This window comes from Myxocyprinus asiaticus, chromosome 14 (assembly GCF_019703515.2).
Source record: "Myxocyprinus asiaticus isolate MX2 ecotype Aquarium Trade chromosome 14, UBuf_Myxa_2, whole genome shotgun sequence".
In the NCBI taxonomy this organism is placed as follows: Eukaryota; Metazoa; Chordata; class Actinopteri; order Cypriniformes; family Catostomidae; genus Myxocyprinus; species Myxocyprinus asiaticus.
In genome coordinates this window covers 32,779,906-32,805,958 of record NC_059357.1, presented here as the reverse complement: position 1 = coordinate 32,805,958, position 26,053 = coordinate 32,779,906, and the positions used below count along the sequence as shown (strand labels likewise).

The 26,053-nt window shown below is 37.5% G+C and overlaps 1 protein-coding gene across 1 annotated transcript in view; it reads left to right on the top strand.

The window, feature by feature from the left end:
* Window positions 1-3,117: 3,117 nt before the first annotated feature.
* LOC127451893 (heparan sulfate glucosamine 3-O-sulfotransferase 4-like) overlaps window positions 3,118-26,053 on the top strand; it is a 200,118-nt gene continuing 177,182 nt past the window's right edge. The window contains exon 1 of the mRNA XM_051716929.1: window positions 3,118-3,710. Within this exon, the coding sequence (XP_051572889.1) occupies window positions 3,118-3,710 (593 nt within the window). The remainder of the gene's footprint in view (window positions 3,711-26,053) is intronic.

The window sequence follows — 26,053 nt, the reverse complement described above, 5'->3', positions numbered from 1 at the left end:
ATAAAGAAAGTCAGTGGTGACCACGGCTGTAAAGACGATATTTTTTGTGAATGATGACTTACATTTCAATCTATTTCTCACACAAATCTATCATACAGCTTCAGAAGACATGAAATATAGTGCACAAGTTGTATGGACCACGTATGATGGTTTTAGGGCTTATTTTTGTTGTTGTCCTTTTTGGAGCTTGACTGCCACGTGTCACCAAACACTTTCATGGATTGGAACAGAGCAGCTCAGACATTCTGTTAAAATTCTATGGAAAAAAAAGAAAGTCATTCAGGTTTGGAATGACATGAGGGTGAATAAATGATGACATAATTTCAATTATGAGTGAACTATCTCTTTAAAGGGATAGTTCACCCAAAAATGAAAATTCTTTCATCATTTACTCACCCTCATGACATCCCAATTGTGTATATCTTTCTTTCTTCTGCTCAACACAAACAAAGATTTTTATAAATATATTTCATCTCTGTAAGTCGATATAATGCAAGTGAATGGTGGCCAGAACTTTGTAGCTCAAAAAAGCTCATAAATGCAGCATAAAAGTAATCCATAAGACTCCAGTGGTTTAATCCATGTCTTCAGAAGCAATATGATAGGCATGGGTGAGAAACAGATCTAAATTTAAGTTCTTTATTACTATAATTCTCCTTCCTGTCCAGTAAGTGACAATATGCACAGACAATGTGAATCGCCAAGAACAAAAGAAGAAGAATGTGAAAGTGACTTAAGACTTATAGGACTTAAATATTGATCTGTTTCTCACACACACCTATCATATCATTTCTGAATATATGGATTTAATCACTGGAGTTGTATGGATTACTATTATGCTGCCTTTATGTGCTTTTTGGAGCTTCAAAGTTTTGGTCACCATTTGCTTGCCTTTTATGGACCTACAGAGCTGAGATATTCTTCCAAAAATCTTTGTTTGTGTTCAGCAGAAGAAAGTCATACACATCTGGGATGGCATGAGGGTAAGTGATGAGAGAATTTTCATTTGGGGGTGAACTATACCTTTAAAATTTATTTTACATTGTACATTTTACTAACCTACACTGACCAAAAAAACAAAAAAAGACAAAAAAAACAATTGTGCTTCACACACCAACAAAACGAATTTTATGGGATAGATCAGGTAGAAATGACTCCTTAAATTACAACTGCACGTTACCACTTTTTTACAGTGTATGACCATTGTAATTTACAATTGTTGCAGCAATATTACCAAGTGCATGCAGACACTTCAAACCCTTAGATAGCATACCTTTTTTAAATATGTGCAGGTTTTCATATTTGTTTGCTCATCGTTCTTGATTTTACAGTCCCCAAAAACCAACAAAAAAGAAGCTTACAGCTGGGACTACAATTTATTAGGAAAATGAAATGCTTACTTTTAACGGATGCTCCATGCTGAAAGCTAAACATCCATTCCTGATGCAGAATCTGAGGGATATGATGAATGGAGTGTTCTAAAGGAAGGGGACATATCGTTCAGCTCAGAAGACATCTGTTTATTTCCCTAAAGGACATATGTCTAATCACTGAAACATTTTCAGTAAATAACAATGTCTATCACACATGGTTCTTAAATGGACCAAATTAACTTTGTGAGCATATTCGCCTAAAATATTACTCCACTGCTTCTACTTAGGTAACTCAGTATGTATTTCGATTTGGAAAAGCAGATAAAGACATTACCATTGTTGAATTTTTCAGTGTACATAATACAGGAATATGGCTGAATTCCAGAAATACGTGCATCCACCCATTCAGTCATTCCTCCTCTATTCAGCCACGCCTGGAATCTGTGCATTAATGTGCTGTAATGTGCATTAAGTTACCTGTCATCACTCTTTTGCCAGTGCCTATTTTTTATGAATTAACCCTGCATCTCTCAGGCCAGTAGAGAGCAGGCATGAGCTTCTCTGTATAGGCCAAAGTTTTGTGCTCATGTGATAAGAACCAGAGTAATAATTATAATTGTGCATTATGATATCAGAAACTTGCAACAATAGCATACTAATATCCCTGTTATCATTGTAGCCTTCATTTAAATTTACCACCAGAACTGTACGTTGTATAAAAATATGGAGGTAGGCTGAAAAATAATATTTATTTGATAAATCGTTATTCTCTCTCTCTCTCTCTCTCTCTCTCTCTCTCTCTCTCTCTCTCTCTCTCTCTCTATCCTGGCAAATATTAATAATAAAAATGTTAATATTAATATCAATGTTTAATATTAGTATTCTAATTTATTCTAATTACAAAATTTACCATCTGAGCAACAGCATGTTGTTTAGATAAAAATACGAGCTTGTCCGGTGCTTTCCTCCGCCGTCAGAAATTGGGCATGGGTTGTAGAAAGCAGTGGGTGTACCAATACGATTTTACTGTAGTATTATTGCGATTTTTGATGAGCCTACGGCTGATGCACATATCGCGTCTACCAATCAACACGAGGCGTCTCGTCAGCACTCTCAGCCACTGAGAGCAGTCAATGAATATTTATGCCGAGGCTGCTCACTCTCCACCGCTCAAAGTTAGTGGATTACCAGTGGGAGGATGTCTCCTTGATAGAACATCACCAGCTCGTTGGGATTAAGATCCATCGTTTGCGGCAATTGCCACTTGAAATCAGCGATGTGAAGGACGGCGGCGTCAAAATTGCACTCCAAAAACTGAACGCTTCACGTTTTGGGTGAAGACGTGTCTTGCAAATCACTTCAAGAGACTTTGGTGTTTCTTCCCCTCCTATCTTCTAAGATGCTAAGACTTGGTCCATCATCAGCATCACCCTCAGCCCACAAAGTCAGGCTGCTCATCTGGAAGGACGCCCGACAGCAGCCTTTCTAATCTGCAAATTCAATCCGATAAATTGTGACAAAGGCTGTCAGCGTCGGAATAAAAAATCGATACGCGAGACGTTCTTCTGGAATTTTAACGATCTTTTTCCCCAGCACGTGAAGCTCGAGAGGAGCTCTCCGGCTCTTCGCAATTTCAGATGTTTGCCGTGTTGATGGTGACAGATTATTGTTATTGAGTGTCCATGCGAGACTTGGGGTGGAAACATGTCTGGCCACTTCTCTGAGAGGATCGCTGCTATCAGAGATGGCATTTTGGTCCAGCACTTCGATTTTTACTTCTAAAGTGCCCCGGAAGATCTTATTCATGTTCACCCTCTCCCTTTCTGTCACCTATTTGTTCTATAGCTTGATGAGCTGTTATAACTCCTTTCAGTTCCAAGAGAACTACGTTTATCAGGCGAGGCTGGTGACAGAGGAAACAACTTTTGTCACGCTAAGGGAAAAACTTTACCCGACCTCTTCCCAGGGCTATTTCGACGAGGAAATAATCGAAAGCACGGCGACGGAGCAAACTATCGCCGTTTCGAGCTTTAGAAATAACGCGGGGCTCGAGGAGAAGACGGCGGGATGGGCGCGAGCTCCGGCGGCTCCGACAAGCAGCGTTTCGGGCCACCAGCACCTGGAATTCAGCACCACGGACAGCGAGCTCCGGAGACTGGCGAACTGCACCTCGGATTACGGGGAGAAGAAATTGCCCCAAGCCATTATTATCGGAGTGAAGAAAGGGGGTACAAGGGCTCTGCTCGAAGCTTTGCGGGTTCATCCCGACGTTCGAGCGGTTGGGAATGAACCGCATTTCTTTGACAGGAACTACGAGAAGGGGCTGGATTGGTACAGGTGCGCGCATTCACGTTTGTTTATTAGTTTGAATCAGATGTGGTTTATTTTATTTTATTTTTTCTTATTGAAAAAGCGACGTTTATTCATTAGTTTGAATCAGAGATAGGTTATTTTTCTTTTCTTTATTTGTGAAAAAGCGCATGTATTTTGCATATATATTTTCACCATTAGTATTTTCTGATTTGCTACATCAAAATAATTCAGTAATTTTGAAAAACAGATAATAATGAGACTTGCATGCATTCAGAAAAACTGTTAAAGCAGTTATAGCCTTGATAATAGATTTGTTTACATGCAAGTTGCAGTCCCTTTTATTTTTCAAAATAAGAAAATAAGAAACACATATGCATTTGATAGTATACATCATAATTATAGAGTGGCACATGTTAGAAAGCATTAAAGCAATCCTCTGATCAGGCCTGACTGCATGATCAAGCGTACCTTGGGATTGTCATTAAATATGGTTTGTGAATACTAATGTAAATTGCCTGGTATGTAACCCATCTGAAATATAGGCTATTTCTATACATATTGCTTTGCTTTGGAAATAATACTTGGTAGTCATCTGCTTTTGTTTTCCTATTTTTCATTTGAGAGTAGGCTAATATATATGTGATGATTCGAAAGTGACCAGTTTCCAAGCTGCAGAGGATGTTAGTTCATCTTTAGCTTGTAACATAATAACCACGGCAACCATGACTCTTTCATTTCATGGTGAATACATGTTCACAATCACTGCTCAGTGGAGCCAGGTGCTGGGAATGCTCTGTTAGGCTTTTCAGCATGCCTGGGCTTCAGGCTACCAGGTGTGCACAAATCATGAGGTGCTTACTCAGGTATATGTGCTTCTACAAACACATATTCAACTGATCCCGACACACTTTGACTCATCAGCCTGCGACAGCTGGAACAAAACTAGTGATACCTCCTATACATCTTTCAATGCCATTTGCAGTCTGTGTCAATGCTGCCTCAAGATTAGATTATTTCAGCCAGGCCAGTACTATTTTATGTACAGGTAGACCTAACATAATTCAAACAAGCAGCTGCCTATGGTCGAGAGAGGCTTGTTTGGCGAGCGACTGAGGGGTAGAGGCTGAGGCAGCATTAAGCCGAGGTGTGTTGTGTGTTTGGCAGTGCAGTGGATCTACTAACTCTGGGCTGTGACTCAGAGCTTTGGGGCTAGGCAACATCTGCTGCAATTCACTTCAGAGGAACCCAAACTCATAATTGTTCATTTGCCTGGGTGTTTTGCGAGCTGTTTCATTACGCTCATTGTGTGGGGCTCATTAGACTGGAGGAAGACAAGCCCACATAAATACTATCTACGAGTGCTTGTGTATTTTAGTGTCCCTGAGTCTGGCAAACCCCTTAAGCGGCCTTAAATTTCTTTCCACATCCGCACGCCACATGACGTATAGCATGCAGGAACCTCAGAAATGCTATGACTTATCATACACACCGATGGGAACAATTTTATAACCAGAAATAACCCTGTCAGGCTAGACAAATGAAGGTTAAATGTGGCATTTCACTAAAAAAATTAGTGAATAATTACAAATTAGTGATTAAGTAAAAAACAAGATGATAAGCATCATAATAAATCTTAAATTATTGCAATATATAACACTAATCAACATACAACATACAATAATTCCTGTTTTAATGTTGGCCTTGGTGCCTGAGTCAATAATTCACCTAATGCTTCAAACTGATTTGCATTTGCAGCATTGGCTCATTAGACACTTAGCGGTGGCTGTAAAGCTTAAACATGTGACACGGGTAGTTCATAAATGTAAATAATTTGCATATGTGAACAATTTAACATGCTGGTGACTGATTACACTTAAATGTACTATAGGGAAAGTGTTACATTAAAATTCATCAACAATAAATTTCCATTGGAAAAGGACTTTCTAGGCTTCAATTAATTGGGCATTTATATTACAGGGAGTTAGTTAATCTTTTCAGTCTCGATATGATGGTACTCCTCCTTGACATTTATTTTACGGCCTGGCAGTGTTTAAAAGGCTTGTCAGGGAGGTCCTGATGCTCTGTTAAACTACATGCTGCTTTTAAGAGAAGCCTCACTTTCACCGAGTGGGTAATGCGTTCCCTCTGTCAAATAATAATAGCTCGCCATCATTAGAGGAATAGCACCACTGCTGGGGTTCACTCAAGGCTTAAAATTGTGCAGAAAAGCAAAAAGAAAAAAGAAAAAGAGGGAGTTAAACCAGTGCAACCATCTGCATGTAATTTTCTTTAATTTTACAACAAAAAAAAAGATACTTTTACCCTGCTGTCTGAAATTAGTCTTTTCTATCATTTAAGTACAAATATTGTTAGTATTGTCATTTTTATAGGCCTAGTACAAAAAAAAAAAAAAAAAAACAGTCGAATAAGACATTTGAAAATGTTAAATTCTTCTCTGACATGCTATTCATTCATTCTATTCAATGGTCCCCCACACAGTATTCAGAGCTGAAGATACTCGGCTATTTGACCTCAGGAGAATTTTTCAGTCTTTGTGAATGGTCATGAGCCTGTAAAAGAGGTGGCCTTTCAAGAGATAGCAAAGATTCACCATTGCCAACACCAAGGGCTATTCCTTTTTATTGGAGATAAAATACATTTTGATCAATGAGAGCTACACAGTGCTGAAGCCTACACATTGCTCTTGTCCCATCCAAGGCTACACAATGAAGTGCTCTAATTCCATCACCTATTTATTCACCAATGCCCCCTTAAGTGCGGCTAAAGAGAAGAACTTGAGTCCAGAAATGTCCCATTTTGTGCCCATTTTTGAGGTTTAAAGGAATGTTCCTAGTAAAATACAAGATAAGCTCTATCGACAGCATCTGTGCTGCTCACAGCTTTTTACATGTTTGCCCTACAGACTTCCATTATAAGTGTTTAACTGTCAATGTCTTTTTATAGAGCTTGCAAAGCAAGCTATTGATATTCCTTTTTTTTTCTTCACAAATGTTAGCAATTAATTCAGTTCAAACTGCTTAATGTAGACCCCATTCTAGTATGTTTTGTAGACAATTTAAGCCTAATTAAAACAGTCACCACTAGCATCGTCAAATTTAATTGAAAAAAAATAACAATATTGTTTTCAAAGAAATTCTGGAAAACTCCCCCATCTTCCACTGGTTGTACAAACAGATAGCCCCACCCCAAACATACACCATTGGTCGAGCCATTTTGCTGGAAGGGCCTCTCAAACAGATAGAGGGATGTTTAGGGCTGGGCTTCCAGGGCTTAAGACACAAATGTTTTCCATAAAGCCCCAAATGTTTTTATCATCTTGTATATATATATATATATATATATATATATATATATATATATATACACCTGTCTTTCTTCAGTATCAATAACATCAAATAACACCATTATCAAGATAACGCCAAAGTATACGTGCGCTGTCTTGTTGGCAGCTGCTTTTCAGCTCTCATGTACAGTATGTGTGCGTATGCAAGATGAAATAAGTACCTATTTTATTCTATTTACAGCCTGCTATCTTCTAAACTAACTTAATGCACCCACGTCAAACTACAGAAAGCCGAAAGGAACAATATAGTGTTTTTTAAACAAATGTTTAAATACATAGTGTTAAAAGCACGCAATTTCTGATCTTCATATGTATCGGAAGCTGAGGAAAAAGTTAATGGGACCTTTTAGTTTTAGTTTCAGTAAAATTTTAAGATTTAATATAGAAATGACTCTATATAAAATCTTACAGATGTACCTCTTTTTATCATCAAAGAATGGCTCCATATACTGTATATCCACAGAGTCCTGGGCTAAGTCAATAAAACCCAAGCTTGACTAAAACGTTAACTATTAATTTGTTGCCTTGCATGTCCATGGACTTTTTTTCATCAACATAAAAATTTCAGGTTAAAATGTATTTGAATGTATAAGTGAACTTGTATATCTTAGGCTCTTTAACTTCTCTTGTTGCCTTGCAAACACTGGCATTTCCGGGAAATGTAAATCTTTTTTTTTTCTGAAGTTTTGTTTGTTTTTACAAACCAAGGGACACTTTGGAATTATTTTCTGTGGAAATGAACAGCTTACCCCAAATGCATTTGATAGAACTAAACTTAACCCAGAATATTCCTATAGTTAAATACAGTGAACCATTGGTGGGTTTGTGAGGAGTGAACAGCATGCAGAGTTGATTACTTCAGTCAGCAGCTGAGATATGAACCTCTGATAGGAGGCGAGAGTCGCAGACGCAGATCCACTGCTGAGCGAAGCAGGACAGAGCCCAAATCCAGCGTTTATCCCTTGTTTACTCTGCCTCAGCACGCCGCTCTGCAGTTCAATCCTGACTCCTGCCTCCTGACTTGTGGGTTGAAATTGTGAGGGGAGGTGGGCTGCTTCCCAGCTCGAGCTGGATGCCATCATACCGCACAGCCTTACTCCTCCACGTCTCTGCACCTCTCTGTGATGCCCCAATCTGCCTGCTCCTGATAAGCTCCCACCAAGGCATGCAAGCACGCACCTCTGGGTACTCAGATGCCAACACGGCAGTTGTGGAATTCAACTTTTTAATTAGAAGCATGCCCCTGTGCCTGTCGAGAGAGGGGACCACTGCAGTCAGGTCTGTCTCATCCCCCTATTTTCACTTAATTAAATTCACTGGCACAAGAGAACCCAGTGACTATAAGAGTGTCTACCCTGCTACTTCACATGTTTACCTCCATTCCTGTCATCTTTTGATTAGGTGCATACTCTCCACTGGCTACACTGAGATACAGCTGGGTAATTGATGCATACTATGTCCATGCTTTTTTTTTTTTTTTGATTAACATCAACATTTTAGGCTAACATATAAATGTATAAAGGAAAGTGTATATATCTTGGTCCTGTAACTGGTCACCATTTATTTTAAGTTCTTCACCGTTTTTAATCAGCTTTGTGCCCCCACAAGTTCATTTTAAATTGTCCTGCGTTATAACAAATTAATTTTTAAACGGAGTAACTATTTTCACTAGGTGTAAATAGCTCCTGCCACACAGGGCAGCTATTTGCACTCCAATAGTCTGGTGGAAACACAAAATTTGAAGAAAAACTGCACCACTAGTGCCGCTGCTGTTGCATGGGGTGTAACAACGGTGTGGATTTGCTTTTTTGTGTGGAGGACCTGGGTCCGATTCTGCCTTTTGTCACAATTTTTTCCATCCTGTTTCCTGTCTCCACTCTTAATATATAATAATAATAATAATAATAATAATAATAATAATAATGAGTATAAAGTTTAATTTCCTTGCAGTGATTTGGTCATGGTGAAGGTCAAGGAGTTGATCCGGGTAAAATTAACCATGGTTTTACTATAGAAATATTGTAGTAACCATGTTTTTTGGCGTAAGCCATAGTTTTAATGCCATTAACCACGGTGTTACAACAGTAATATGGTTTTAATATTGTAAACATGTTTATTATTATTATTATTATTAAAATACCACGGCAATACTATGGTTACTGTAGTAAAAACCATGGAACATTTTTGTTAGGTTAGGGTTAGGTTTAGGGGTCTGTGGGACTCTAAAATAAACCCTATACTGTATGTTAGTATTTAATTTGGTGTTTAAAGAATATCTGCCACTATTTGCACTTAGTGTAAAGAAGATTCTTTTTTACTCATAAAATCTGCTTACAAAATAACGCCTGTCAAGGCAACATACTGTTATTCTACAGACAGTATGTTTTCCAAAATCTCTAAACCAAGAACAAAAATATAAATTGTTACTCTTAGAGCTTTCAAGTTACATCCACCAAATTCAGGACAGACCTTCAGACTGTTCTGACTTAGTGTGCTACTGTTTGACTTTTCTAACTAGCGGACAATCAAAAGTCCCAGAAATCCCATAGATTTATATTGATGGAATATTCAAACAAGCCAAGACTGTTGTCACAGAATGTTTGTGATTTCAAACTCGATCACTCAATCTGTCTATCAATCTATCTGTCTAGCAACACTCTAGCAACTAGCTAGATCACCATAGTAATGGCTAGCAACAAAGCCAGAAAACCCAGCAACCAGCCAGAAAATCCCTAGCAATACCAAGAAACAATCTAAAACAGCCTAGCAATCAACCAGAACACCCTACTGCTACCAATCAGCCAACGCATCATAAAAACGCCTAGCAACCAACCAACATACACTAGCTATGCTTAGCAACAAGCCAACACCCAATAGTAATATAAACATGCCAGAAGACCCCAGCAATGACCTAGCAACCACTCAGTTGACCTTAGCAATCACTTAGAAATGCACTATCTGCTTTCTGAGTTTTATCTGTCTACCTAATTGACTTTCTGTCTATCTAACTTTCTGTCTGTCTGTCTGTCAGAGTTTGTCTTGACAAACGTTACCTATCTAGTTAGCAAAATGCTATTTAAAACTACTTTAGATGGGGTGTTTAGAGTATTTACTCTAGATGCATTTAGATGGATGTGTTCCTGTTGCTCAACTGGCTCAAAACATGACACTGTCAATGCCAAGGTCATGGGTTCAATACCAAGATAAGGCATTTCATGATAAAATGTACAGCTTAAATGCACTGTAAGTCACTTTGAATAAAAGTGTCTGGCAAATGCATAAATGTAATGATATAGCACATCAAACATCAGGCCATCCAAAAGTATTTAATATAGACTACCCCGCTACTGCGTTCTGAAATGCTGACTGAGGCGCAACGGTAGACACTCCTAAGTAGACTCTTGCTATTACTTTGTTTTGACATATTGATGATATGTAGGCGACTTATGGAATCTGTATTCAGCTTTTTGGTGCGCGGATACACATGCACATATTGTTTGTCCCTCCAGAAACAATCCCAGACAGCAATCTTGACAGTTCAATTACATCTGGGATTTAAAGTCAAAGAGCATTAAGGAGGAAGGATTCGCACAGTGCCGCAAAGTATGAGAAAGGTTTTTGGTGGCCTAAAGAAGCAAGGTGAAAAGTGAGTTCATATTGCCGAATTTACTCAAGGGTCAGCCTTCCGGGTTATTCGAACCCATTTCTTTTGTGGCACCAGAGTTTTACAGGGAATCACACCACTGAGAAAGAAATATCCACCAAGCATCAAGCTTGTTCCTCTGATTCAAGACAACATCTTGTTTTACTCACTACTCAACACCTCCTCCTCTCTGAGAGACATCCTCTATGCCTGCTGGGCTAAATCCTGCTACCAAGTTTCTAAAGTTATGATCGTCATCCAATTCCACAAGTTTAATTCACTTACACTAACAATCTATTTTGTCAATTTAATTTGCAGGCATCAAAAAATTGGCATCGTTACACAGTCTGCCATTAATGCACAGCTTCTGCCCGGCTTTTCGTCTGATTTTGAGAACCTTGTTGCAGTTTCAGCTCTGATCTCTATGCAAAGCAAATAGTGAGGCTGGTTAAGCTTTGTTAAGTTTTTTTTTTTTTTTTTTTTTTTTTTTGCCCCACATTGTAGATGAATTGCTTGAAAATGACTGCCTTGGCTTCAACCTAAAATGTTCAATTATTTATTTTAAACCAAAAATAAAGTAATAAAGTAATAAACCTTAAATGGCTAGTTCACCCAAAATTGACATTTCTGTCGTAATTTGCCTACCCTTATTTTGTTCCAAATGTAACGAAAGTAAATGTTGACTAAGACTGAACATCTACAACAAAAGGTCACATGGGTGAATTATTCTTTGAAAATGTTGAACGAATTCTTCACGGGACTATTTACTTTTCACATCATTGACAATATGTGCTTCCAGTCAGAAGAAACAATGATTCCATTCGACCAAGAGCTGGTTTGCCTCCATCTTAAAATCTCTCTGAATAAGGCTTCCCTGGGACAAATAGGCATGCCAGTCATAGTTGTCAAGATTCCAATTTCCTTCATGCTATTCCAGCAGCACCCCTACCCCCTCCCACTTTGCTTATGTTGTGTGAGTGATGCAGTCTCAAGACATGATCCAAAAACAAGCAAATGCAGTTCAGACAGGAACTTTGACATGTTAAGGCCATGCAGCGAGGGCAAACATGCTGTTTTCAGTGTGTCTCACGGCTGCTCCTCTGACCTGACATTTACCATAGCGGGTCTTTACTGTTCCTCAGAAGAGAGGCAGGAATGAAAACAAAATCAGACTTCCTGCTTGGAATGTGACACATGGCTTCACCTGTATCTCACTTCGACATCTAACACACCATCACACACATGGTACACAGAAATCACAATAAACCATATGGCTCTGACAGATAGTGGATTCTAGAATTAACCTTTGGACCGAAGAATGATGGATTGGAGACAAATGTTTTCCTGCCGCTTCGAGAACAAGTTGTGTACAAATAAATGAGAGAGGCTACTCCTCAGCAGCGCTACACAGTGAATTATTCTTAACTAGGGCTTTCATGCAACAAAAACTTTGGTACCTATAAATTATAATACCAAATAAACAGTGTAATATCCAGACAGATCTCACTGTGAATTTGGCAACAGTAAGTCAAAAGTTCTTAAGCAGAAATCAGTCTGTGCTTATTGAAATTCGAACCACTGCCCCAGTGGCTGAAGCATGCAGTGTTGTTGAATGTATGGACACGTGTGAGCTCCAGTTTCTGGGAGAAATGTCCACAGAGTGGTGCCATAAGTGAGTTGTAAAGCATGTTGTCAGTCAACAAGAATGCATATTATATTAGTCAGTGGAGAAAATGTTAAATTTTTGAGGGGAAATGCAACATTGGAATTGTGGTCATTGTTGATTTTATGAGCGCAATTACTTCCTGGTTTCCACTGAACCAGAATCTGTGTTTCTGAAGCTGCTTGTGCAACATGCTAGTAGCACCACAGGGAAAGGTAAATGTAAAAATGGGGGATGGTGCTTGTCAGAAACTCGGCAGAATGGGGTCGATTTCATGTTACCGTAACACTTGGTAGCAACATGTTGAGTAGAGGTCGACAGATAGTGGGTTTTGCTGATACTGATATCTAAGGTGGGAAAATGGGCCGGAAGCAGATAAACTGGCCGATAGTCCTTCAAATCTATAGTATGAATGAAAGCTTTCCCCTTAGTGTAAAATAGTGCTGAACTTTATATCAAATTTAACATGCCCCTGTGCTGATTATTTTGTAACAGATTTGATATTGTGCTTTGCCTGGCTATACTTCAATAAAGTACTCCCACACTTGTACCTTCTTCTAAGCCTTTGCAATCTGATATTAATGAAAATATTAATTAAAATTATTAAATGTGTTTGATCATTCAGCAAGAACATAAAACATGCATTACAAAGCCAAATAGCTACTGTATGCTTCATCACTACTAACAGTATTTTTTATTTTAGTGTCATATGAAATATATGAATGATGTACAAGAAAGAGAGAGAGAGAGAGAGAGAGAGAGAGAGAGAGAGAGAGAGAGAAGGTAATAGAAATCAAATCTACTCAATTCAGCTTTTTAAATGTCATTTAAGATTGACATTGTATAGTATATATAACAGTGTGCCCTCTCATGAATATTAGATGTATATTTCAGATTTAGATATTTTACAGTGCTGTTACATTTCTTTTGCACATAACTATGTACTAACACAGAAAGCTTGGACATCAGTTTATTTTGTCAGAACGGAGAAAAGTTTGAAAACATTATAGTCAAAAAAATATAAAATAAAAAAAAATTTAAAACGCGCTGTTCTTGTGCGCGTGAAATCACACAATGTCTGTGCTTGCGCTTTGTCTTCTGAAGCAAGCGATCGGCTGAGCAAAGCAAAAACTCGGGCAGCATTTTCACATAAGGTTGGCATTAATATGAAAATAAGATTTGCTACTGATGATTAACTTATTTTATCTACTTAGCAACAAAACCACTGAGTGCTCAAGTTTATAACCTGACTGTAACAAATTGAATGCCCCTAAAGTGCCCGAAAATAAAATCACCTCGGAAAACAACATCACCCATCCTTCACTTTGTAACATTTTTCTATTCAAACCATTCAAACAGCTAATGTTAGCATCCTCTCCATCTTGCTGGCAAATTAGTTCTCCAATGCAGCAAGTTATAAACAAATGAATTATTAAACCAACTTCAATGAAATTTTGCTTGTCTAAATTATTTATTTATTATACCATTACAATCTGTAATAACATCGTGTACTATATACATACCTTGGCTTTTCTCTGTCAATGTTTTAAATCCAATTCTAAAGCAGCCGTCTCCCTGCATAGCCTAGTCACATGACACAAACTCCATGATGATTATTTATTTAACCTCTAGAGGGGGCTATTATACTGTTGAACCAAATTAAACCAAAAAATCTATCGCAAACTAATCGCAGTGGATTTTTCAGATAGCCGATAGTTACTAAATGCAACTATCGGCATCGGTTCATCAGTAAAACCGATATATTGGTCAAATCTATTGTTGAGTTCCAGCGTGATCATGTTGGAAATTTAATGATGCTCAATACCAGTTTCGATACAAAAGATTATACTCTATTATACACACCCCTTCATTTAAAAAGTTACAAACTAATATAAATATTGACTAATTAAATTAAACAATAGCAATAGAAGAAATACACACATTAAGCAAATTTGCTTGAAGTTTTTCATAACATTTATACATTTTAAAGGTGAATTGTTATTCAATAAATTATTGGCATAGTCCTCATAGTTTGCATTATTATTAGATATAGTACATCAATACTGACAGTATACCATAAGTCCTCAGTGTTGTCGGAGATTGACTGAAAAGCAGGTCTGTAATTAAAATTAGCTGTGCATTTCTTTTTTCTTTAGGCCTAACTTTGTGTTCATGTTTAACTGTTGAAGGCTTATTGAAGCTACCAACATAGTCTTATGACAACTTATAATAATTTGTATACGACTTGGCTCGTACAAAAAGGTATTAATTTTATTCCCATGGAGACCAACCAATCAAAAAACAGAAAATCAAAACGATACAATACAGGCATCAAATTTTGGCTACCCTCATATCCAACACTTTATTTTCAAAAAACAAAAAACAAAAAAAAACATCTGAGAACAAATTTGGTTACTCATTCCATATTTATTTATGCACTAGAAATGACTGATGTATGCCAATAACCTCCAACACGCTTCCCTCATCTTGTTCCAAACCTGGGTTTTTTTTTTTCTTCCATGATACACAAAAGTTATTTACCTTAGAATCACAATTAGGTTTAGGGTTTGGGTAAGGGGTTAGACTTTATGCTAAGTTTAGGTTTGAGTTAGGGGTTAAACTTAGGAAAAATCCTGAAAACTTTGTTTATAGGTTTTCTCTGTGGGAGTAAAATTTATTTAGTTATTTATTTATTTATTTATTTATTTATTTTTGTACAAGCCAGCTCCTCCTACAATTTCTTATGATTTCACCATCTCGTTACATTATTATGACTTGTCATAAGACTGGGTTGGAAGCTTTAAAAGTTATCCCGCCACATCAATGCAAGGCTGTCTGCAGCATGCACATAAACATGTGAGCATTCAAAAGTAGCCTCCTGTCACTCAGACAGCTTCCAGGGTAATTTTACTCTGGTTTCTATATTTTTATTTTTATTTTAGAATCGACATGTTACTGAAATACCGTTACTTTTGACAACCCTATCTGTGACATACCCCACACCACCCCTTTCATCCATAGCACTTACAGCTTAGAAGATTGTGACAGGCTTAATTCAATTATGGCGTTGAGATGTGCTTAGACTCAGTAGGTGTGTGCTAATTCCCCTGTTAACACTCTCGAGTCACTGTCACAAACAAAGGGAAACACATTCATTGGCTTCCAGACGCTTGTTTGCTATGACTGTCTCATCGCCTTTGAAGTTTCTCATTGCTTTCTGTTGTTTATTTATTCATGCTCTTTTTCTTGCCTGGAATCATCATGAGGTATACATCTAGAATAATTTTAGCACAGTGTGAAACAATGTAGGGATGGAATATTTGGAAGTGCAAACTGCTTACGACATAGTTTCGAAATAAAAGGGCCAAGTTCTTGTGACTTGATTATTTACACAGCCACAGTAGAGCCATTCTTTAGTGACTTTGAATGCATTTTTCCCATACCCAAGCCTATTGAGGTTTCAGGTTGCCCGCCATCAATTATATGAATACACCATTAATCAAACACCACAAGAGAATGGCCTTGCAATATCAGAATGGCTCACAATAGTTTTAAACAGAAGCTGCCACATGTGCCAAATGTCCTTTGAGACCTGGACTAAGCTGATGAGATCAGAAAGGATGCTTTTAAGGATTATGTTAATGGCTAATTGGTGTATCAGAAGGTGATTGTTTTTCCTGGGTAATTTGGATTATTGGCATTAGAGATTTGGGCGTTGTGGGGAGTTTTGTTGACATGCTTTGCTTGGCTCTGAGCGCTTCAGACAGCCAGTGTTGCTTTTATTACAGCAAGTGCATTGCTGTATAGTTAATGCAGTAACAACACATTTGTTAGGTAATATTAGGGACTGACAGTCTCAGACAAATGTAACTTTTATTATATGGATAAAAAAAAAAAGGTAAAAAAAAAAAAAGGATTCAGTTAAAGTGAATGATGACTGAGGCTGTGAGTTCCTAACATTTTGCCTAATATCTCCTTTTGTGTTCCACAGAAAAAAGAAAGTCATATGAGTTTAACATGAAGGTGAGTTTTCATTTTCATTTTAAGTGTGGATTCCGTCTCAGTAGCAGGCCTGAATCTCCATTTCCAACCATGGCCCAGTAGCTTCAAATCAGCCTTCATACATTATATTAAAGGGAAATTCCAACTAGCTCAGAGTGTATTAAACATTATTTGTTCTCCACTGATCTTCATTTAAGTTCGCTTCCAGACATCACCTTTTTTCTCCCTTTATCTCCAAAAAGTAATACACGTTTTCCATGATTTACAGCAACAACAGATAGAATGAAATAATGGGAAAGAAATAATAAAATCTGAAGCTCTCCTCTCAGACATGCAGCTCAGTCTGTTGGCGTGTGTGTTGCTGGATCGGTGATCAACACTCACTTACACATACCACACGTTTCTAACGTGTTTGGAATGACGCAGGATCTCTCTCTCTCTGTGGCCATCCACCCCCATTTTTCCTCTTGCCTGCCTGAATAAATTTGAGAGAACCTTAAGTATGAATCGCTTTGTGAATATGTATTTATTTTTAACCTGGATCCCAGGAAAACTGGCTTGTGGTGTGCTGAAAATATGTTATCATGTTAACACTCAACATGTTTAATTGATCATCTTGATAAACAATGAAGACAAGCCTCAGTTCTTTTGTTTCAAGGTCACTTTCCAATCACAGCTCCTACACTCAGTCCTCCGGTTACTTTAAAAGGCCAACAAACCATGAAAGCACATCTGGGCAGAGGTGAGAAGGTAGCAGTGCTGTAACTAATAGGTTTATTTAATTTAATTTACTGCAGCCAGCCAGGATCACAAGAGGCATGCTGGTCGCAGAGAGATTGAGGTTGCTGTGGGAAAGAAAGAAAGATTAACCCTCTTTTTAAAAGGGCAAAATTCGCTCTCATGTCATGCCCGATTTTCCTGCAGAGATATGGCACTGTATAACTTGGCAGAACTAAATAAATATAGGTTTGCAGAGAAATGGGGCTCTCCAGCTTATTTCTGACAAGCTTCCTAATCAACGTCACGCTGGGGCCGAGCTCACTGGGCTGAGAATCATTCAGAAAAGAGAGCTTTGTAAACATGTCATCAGATGGATGGCAAGGAACATTTGCTACAATTACTGCCTCTTAATGCAAAATGCATGCATGTCCAACTGAACAGTGGCAACAACGTACATAGCGGATATAGCTAGCTGAGTTCCTGCTCAGGGAGGAAAATGGCAGTGCTTACTGACTGATGGAATATCACGTCATGGTCAAGCATGTTTCATAGTCATTAAAGGAATAGTTCACCCAAAAATGAAATTTTGCTGATAATTTACTCACCCTCAGGCCATCCAAGATGTATCTGAGTTTCTTTCTTCATCAAAACAGAATTTAAGACATTTCAGGCCTCCTCCTCTAAACAATGCAAGTGAATGTCCTCCATTTTTTAATGGTCCAAAATGCATATTTAGGGTGCATCAAAATAATCCACATGACTCCAGTCAACAAATAAAGGTCTTCTGAATCCAAACGATTGATTATTTTTAGAAACAAAACAATACTTATATACTTTTAACTACAAATGTTTGCTTCCGTACATCTCTGTGACGTGCGCTCATGAAAGGGATGACGTAAGCTTGTTGGTAAGGTCACGTGTCACGTGGAGGAGGAGTCAGGAAGCGCGTCATTGTTTACATTGTTTTTTTTTTATTATTAATTGGAAATGATTTTTTTATTTTATTTTATATTGTTTTGAAATTGTTTTGAACTGTTTTGGTTTATGAACGGCACAAGTTTCTCATGTAAACAATGATGCGCTTCCTGACTTCTCCTCCACGTGACGCATGATCTTACCAACGAGTTTACGTCATCCCTCTCATGAGCACATGTCACAGAGATGTATGGAAGTGAACATCTGTAGTTAAAAAGTATATAAATATTGTTTTGTTTCTAAAAATAATCAATCGTTTGCATTCAGAAGAACTTTATTTGTCGACGGGAGTCATGTGGATTATTTTGATGCACCCTAAATATGCATTTTGGATCATCAAAAAATGGAGGACATTCACTTGCATTGTTTAGAGGAGGAGGCCTGAAATGAAATCCTAAAAGTCTTAAATTCTGTTTTGATGAAGAAAGAAACTCAGATACATCTTGGATGGCCTGAGGGAGAGTAAATTATCAGCAAATTTTCATTTTTGGGTGAACTATTCCTTTAACACTCTCTAATTATGGACTCGACTGATGCTGCTATTGTGCTTCCGTGTCAGTGCAAATCTGTTTTGGTGCATGCTGTCCCCAATTAACAAAAAAAAAAATAAAAAAAAATGGAAATGTCTCAGAATTCTTGATGCAATCTGTGGAATGTAAATGAAGCAATCCCAACAGCTCTCAGTTTTGCATAGCCACAGTTCCTGTTGAATTGCTTACACTCTCTGGTCTGTTTTGGAATAAACCTGCTTGTGTACTACATATGTGTAATACACCTTGGGTAAATAAAAAAAAAACGCTTCAGGGCACAGACAATGAATATGGCATGATAATTAGTTAACCAACAGAGCGATGCCAGAGCAGGGAATGTTATACCTTGTGTTTAATAACAGATAGTTTAATTTGCCATGCTTGTAATGTGCCCGTTCCTTCACGCCACATTGCCGTTCTTTCTCACTTTGACAGTTCCTTCTGTTCTTTACCTCCTCACAAACATATTTGATGTTCTCTTCTCGCCATTTTTGGTTTGAGTTGTCAAAGTGTTGTTAAACATTCTGAACGCTGATAGATGCCTAGGGCTGAGGCTCACTGAAGCAGAGAATTCCTGTTTGCTTAGTTCTCTTAGAATTTGCCATCGGCTGACTATGTCATGCACAAGCTTATCATGCAGGGTGGATACACATAGGGGTTTCTGGGATTTGACTATCAACAGTGCATGCTATTGCACTACCTTTGAAGCTATAGATGGTGACGTTTGACAGGATTATTCTATAAGAAGTACCACAGAGCCACTGTGAATGCAACAGATGGGATTCTATTGCAAGTTGTTTTTAAACAAAGCCAACAAATGAACATGCATTTTGATTTGAATAACAACCATACATGGGAAATTCAAGGATAGTTTGCAATTTCTAGTTGAGCAAGAGAGCAGTGTTCAACTGCATGAATAAAACGTAGTTCTGACAGTAACAGAAGCATGCCAGACTGTTTCAACAGCATTATAAAAACAAATCAACAAACCAACATGAATCTCAGTCTTCCAATGCGGCCAAAAAAATAGCTACTTTTTTCTTATATAATGAATACAAATTTTAGTACAGTATAAGGTATGTACACTATCAGTCAAAAGTTTGGACACACATGCAGCATCCACATTTTAGAAAATAGTAGTCAACAAAGCTATGAAATAACACAAATGGAAAAATGGGAATTACTGTATGTAGTGGGCTGTTGGTAAATTATTTTCTTTGACTATCTATTCCATTTATTTTTTTTTTATTTTTTTCAATTAAAATTCTAGTTTTATAAAAAAAAAAAAAAAAAGTTGGTACTTTGGTTGGTACTATGTTGGTAATTTATATTTGTCTGAAAAACAAATTTCAAGCATTTAAGCATAATGTAAGCCTTTAGAAAAAAAATTAAATAAAATAAAAGTTATTGAGCTACTTAAAAACATACATGGGTAGTTGATGCATAATGGTCCTGTGGTGTAAGGTATTTTTTTAAAGTACAAATATTCCATACAGTCTCTTCAATCAATATGTCTTAAAAAAAAAATAAAAAAAAGTTAGTATAATGTCGTTTAAAATAATTTTATATGGAGCATGTCACAACCCAGGACATGTCAACTATGCAAAAGAGGAAATGTTCATGCTGCTCTTTTCCATACCACAGAAGCATATGTAAGGGTAGCCAGCTGGTACGTGGTGTGCAGTATGTGTGTAAACCTCACTCCCCTGGCCTCAAGAGGCGCACTAGCAACTGATGCTAGAGGCTGTAGCCTTTAGCCTTCTTGTTAGCGTGCCCACCTCCCATGCCAGAGTCCCTAGTTCAAATCCCGCTCGGAGCAGGTCGGCAGGACCAGGTACAATGGTGCCATGACCTGGATGGGAGTGAGGTTTAGGGGGGTGAGTGTAATGGTAGCCAGCTGGTACATGCTGTACAGTGTGTGTAAACCTCACTCCCCTGGCCTCAAGAGGCGCACTAGCGCTAGAGGCTGTAGCCTTTAGCCACCTTGTTAGCGCGCCCGCCTCCCATGCCGGAGACGCCAGTTCAAATCCCGCTCGGAGCGGGTCAGAAGGACCGGTTACACATACAGTCACCAGAGATTTTCAAGCTTCAAAATGAACAAAAAGGTACAATAAAAGTAGTTGCATAAATGCCAAAAGTAATTAATGTCAACTATTCAGATTCAAGTGTGTCCAAACATTTGACTGATAGTGTATCTAATATGTTTAAGAAATTTGTTCATGAACAAGAGTGCATGTTAAAACAACATGATCATACAGGAAATCGACATGTTGCTTCGGAAAGTTCATGTACCCTGAAATTCATCCCATTTATCTGAATTACAGACAAGCGCCATCCCCCATCCAAAATTTTTGCATCAATTCAAATGTGACCACTTTTCCCTCTGACACCACTGATAGTGTGTTGCACAGGCAACTTTCAAGATGTGGGTTGTGTCCCATGGCAACCAGAAAGTAATCACGTTCACATAAACAATTTTTATTGGATTTTCACTCTAAAATTAAATTTTTACCCACTTTTGGCATCACTTTGTGAACATTTCACCCAGAGACTGGAGCCCACATGTGCCCATATCTTAAAAAACCCTTTTAGCTTCGGCCACTGGGGGCAGTGATTCGAATTTCAGCAGCAAAACTTTTGACCTAATGCTGCCATTTCCACAATTTTATCAGTCTGGTTACAGACTGAAATAAATTAGTTACTCATATCAGCTCTAAGGTTTGGACAGCATTTATGTAATTGAAGTGTACACCGGAAAGCTGACAAGGGAATGAAATGACATGCCACCTACCTAAAGCAAAAGATGCCCTACTGTGCTTTAAATTCCCCTACTGCCTTTTAGCTTTTATTTCAGCCTCTCTTTTACACTGTGCACTTTTCTTTTTGCCTTTTGCATTATTCTCAAATGAAAGACACAACTAAATCCACCACATGTTCTGTCAATTATGGAAACTCAGTGAAGCAGTCCTGTTGTGATAATGGATATAATCAAACCTCCCAGGGCACAAGCACAATAACAGAAATTCCATTCAGTCCATGTGCAGCTCTGCATTGTAAGTTACACTAAAAGTTACCACACTTCAGACTCAGAGTGCTTATAGACACTTATCTTGGAAATGCTCAATCAGACCATTTTTTTTTTTTTTTTTATGATTTCCTCCCACATATAGCACTCATCGTACAAATATGTATGGCTAAAAACAGACATCTGTTCTGACATTCCTAGAGAAACTTGCTTTAATATCTACTTTAAGATAACTTTTACTCTGAAATCCTCTGAGTCTTTTTGACCATATCTGTTAACTTACAGGCCATTTATATGCTAACGTACTCATACAAGTTGACAAAATGTACTTGTAGCAGTAGGGGTGCACCGATCGATCGGCCACTAATCGAAATCGACCAATATTCGTCTTAAATCCATGATCGGCGATTGGCCAATCTTTTTTGCAGCAAGCAGGGAATCACACATACACACTGCTACTCTGATGAATGGGTGCTTGCTCAGCCCTTGAAGCATGACAGAGTGGCCTTTGGAGGGTGAGTTGTTGGCAATTCTAAGCATTCACTAATTTAAACTTTAAGACATGATGTAATTGACATGAATATACCGTTTTGTTTTTTAAAATGTGTAAGAATTACACGTGTATGAATATTAAGTTCTACATCGAAATTTTCTAGAGTCATTATGGTAGTTATTCTAACACGTTGCACAGTGAGCAGAAAGAGGATACTGACGGGTATAAAAATGAATTAAACAAATAAACATGCAAATACAAATCTGAGTACACGTGATGTAATGCAAGTCGTGACAATCAGACGTTGTGTGGAGCAATAGAGACTGTTTGAGCCTTCATGAATGCATTTAGCTTCACTCTCTTTAACATGAACACACTCGGTGTCAATCAAACATGCACACTCTGCAGGTGCTCTCAATATCTCATCATCAGTCACTCATCTCAGTGCTATTCTGTGAGGATCCCAATTTAAATCAGATTAATGGTGGTCACAATACCACTAATAACAGATGTAACTGTTTAACCTTCAATAACGGCACCGCGTCTTCACGCATTTGCTTAATAATTAGTGATTTGTGTTACAAGATGCCAAAGACAGTAAACAAATCATAGGTATTAGTGATTTCTTACTGGAGCAGTTTTAGAGCTTGTAATGGATATATTCTTCTTATTTCTGAAAGTACCTCTACTGTGTGTGATGCTCTTATGGTTTTTGGTTACCAATATCAATAGGTCATTGTGACATATTGGCAACCAAAAACCATGAGAGCATCACACAGAACTCTTAATAACTGTTTTCAATACAAATAAATGTTAGCAATTCACAATTAATGTAATTTTAATGTAATTTTGGTAACACTTAATAAAAAAGGTTTCATTTCTTAAACATTAGTTAACGCATTAGGTATCATGAACAAATAATGAACTATATATTTTTACAGCATTTATTAATCATAATGTTAGTTAATAAAAATACAATTGTTCATTGTTAGTTCATGTTAGTTCATAGTGCATTAATGTGCATTAACTAATACAACTTTTGATTTTAAACATTTATTAGTATATGTTGTAACTAACATTAAATTAATTGGTTCATGTTAACTACAGTAATGTTGTTAAATAATGTTAACAAATGGAATCTTTTTGTAAAGTGTTACCGTAATTTTACTGTGTGGAGCATAAACATATAACTGCAGCATATAACTAGCAAAAGTGTGCTAAAGGGCACTTTAAGAAAAAATCGGTATTGGCCGATCTTAGTTTTAAAAAAATCGGAGATCAGTATCGGCCTCAAATTCCTGATCGGTGCACTACTATTTAGCAGATACACTACGCCTGTAAAAAAATAAAAATTCTGGGAAAAGGACCAAAATACTGATGACTCATCTTACTCTCTTTCAAATTTGATTCAAATAAAATGTTCTCTAGAATGACATTGTCCCTCCCTAATACCACATGCCACTGACTAGCAATAGCAATTAGCAAAACATGTCTTGGCTGCGACATAATTTACCGCCTATTGGCTATTTCAAAAAGGGGATGTACCCTTCGATGTGTCCCACCAAACTTCCAATTTCAATAGGTAATACGTTGACAAAGGGAAGGAAACTGCACTTGTTGATTAATGATTTTTGAATCACTTTGGTTTCAGCAAAGAAAAAAAATATTTATGATAAATTATTGCTTCTTCAGATCAGTATTGATTCTAGATATCATCTATTAAAAGATTAGTTCACCTAAGAATTATAATTCTGTCATCATTTACTCACCCTCATCTCATTCCATGTTGCATCCAAATATTAAACTTTAGCATGTCAAGATGCATAGCACAACTTCTGATTCAATTATACAAAATGGTTCTTATGTGTCTCATAACCGAACGCAACATAGCAAATTTTAATATGCGGAAGCACAAGATTTTGCAGCCAAGGGGAAGATAATTAGCAGAGAGAAGGTTAGGTGAATAATGACTTAAATTTTGGTCTGTTCCTTATACAAAGCTTTCATATGGCTTTAGAGTATATGGAATATTGGACATGGATCTTATGTACTAATTTTGTGCTTTATGGTGCTGTTTTGTCTCTTTTGCGCTTGATCCCTGTTCTTTGTATGCTTTTGTTGTATGGAAAAGAGCATTAAGAACATTCTTCATTTTTTCTTATTTTTTGTTCCATGGAAGTAAGAAAGTAATAGGGATTTGGAACAATATGAAGGTGAGTAAATGATGACAGAATTTAAAATTTTTAACTATTCCTTTATAGGGGTCATGGAATGGAGAATAAAAATTTCTTTGATATTTAGACATATAAGAGGTAATTGTACTTTAAAAAATTACTGTAAATTTCAGAACTCAAAACTTCCTCCCCTATCTAAAAAGAGCATTTATAATTGCCACCCTGCTGAAATGTTTCGTTTTGAAATCTGTCTGTTCTTGATGTCATGACACTTTGCTCATTTGTATTTACACATCCCATAACATGCGTCATTGCACCCTTGACCCTGACCACTGGCACGCAGGTCAAGAGAGCATGCCTTGTGTGGCTAACTTTTCCTAACATAACACCTAAGGGGAACCATCTGGACCCATCTGTATTATTTTCTTATATATTCATGCACTAGACAGACATAATTGACTGCTTGATACATATCTCATGCCAATTTTAAAAGATGCAGTGTCAAGTTACATCTCTGAAAGTGAGAAGCAATTATTTTCATTCAGCTGCTGCCTCTTGTTGTTTTAAGCACAAACACATCATGGACATGTTCTTTCACCCATCTGTGCTATTTATAATTTTTGGTTGGTGTATGTAAACATAGGATGTCTTTGCCGATAGACATCTTTGACGATGGATGTCTTTGATAGTTTCGGTGTGTTTCCAGTGATGTGCACCTCAGTGCACCTTCATAATGTGTGTGCGTAAATTCACCATTCTTTGGACAATGATGTGTTCATTTTTTTTGGCTCATGTCAGTGTCGATTGTTTGTGAACTATCATAATACGATTGTGCTTGAGATGAATAATTTAAAATATTCAGATGCAATGTGTAGGATGTGCATTATGTGTAAACCCTGCAATTTTGTTTTATAATGTTCTTCCGACTGAGTCTGCTGAATTTGAGGGGCTGCATAATGTTAGCCAATCTGAACAGTCGACATTTGCGTTGAAGTTTTAAGGAGGCACTAAGGTCAAAACCGAGCATTTCAGACAGAGGGCCAAAAACAGGGTAGAAAATGATCATATATTACTAAATTGTGACTGTTTTGGTGCAAAAAACAAAACAAAAAAACTTTCAGAACATTATCATTGGACCTTAGGGAAGATAATAAAATTATAAAAAAAATAGCACTTCATGACCCCTTTAACAGAAGAAAAGTAAAGTTCCCCTGGGTTTTTTTCAAACGCCACAGATGGTTAAAAACATTCTCATATGGCTCATATTCTAGTCTGTAAAACCCATTTGGTTCTAAATGGAACCGTTATTTTTAAGAGTGATAGCGCTTACGGTGGTAGAGCATTAACCTCTGTGATCTGTGCTCATGACATTAACCTGGATCCCAGTTTGATCGACATGCTTTTTATTAAGCTGTAAGCAGCTATTTCAAAGAGATCAGGGCATCCAAAAGCACAAGCATTTGCAGAGATCATCTTCACATCTCAGTCATCTGCAGAAGGTCACTGCCCTAATATTGCAGATTAAAACCCAATATTAATTCTCCGCCCTGTGCTAGTGAAAGCCTAGGCCATTCGCTTGTTGTGTCTGGGGTGTGTTTGTTTAGGCCGAGGTGCTCCACCTCCGTTATCCTTTTTATTAACACAGGCCCTAATGCTTTGATTTAATGCACTCTCAGAGGTCAGATATTGTGCTGGCAGCCACAAAACACTTCCTTCCTCCCTGCCCCATTAATAACAGCAAACAAATCAGGGATGCGCCATAAATTTTCTCTCTAGCA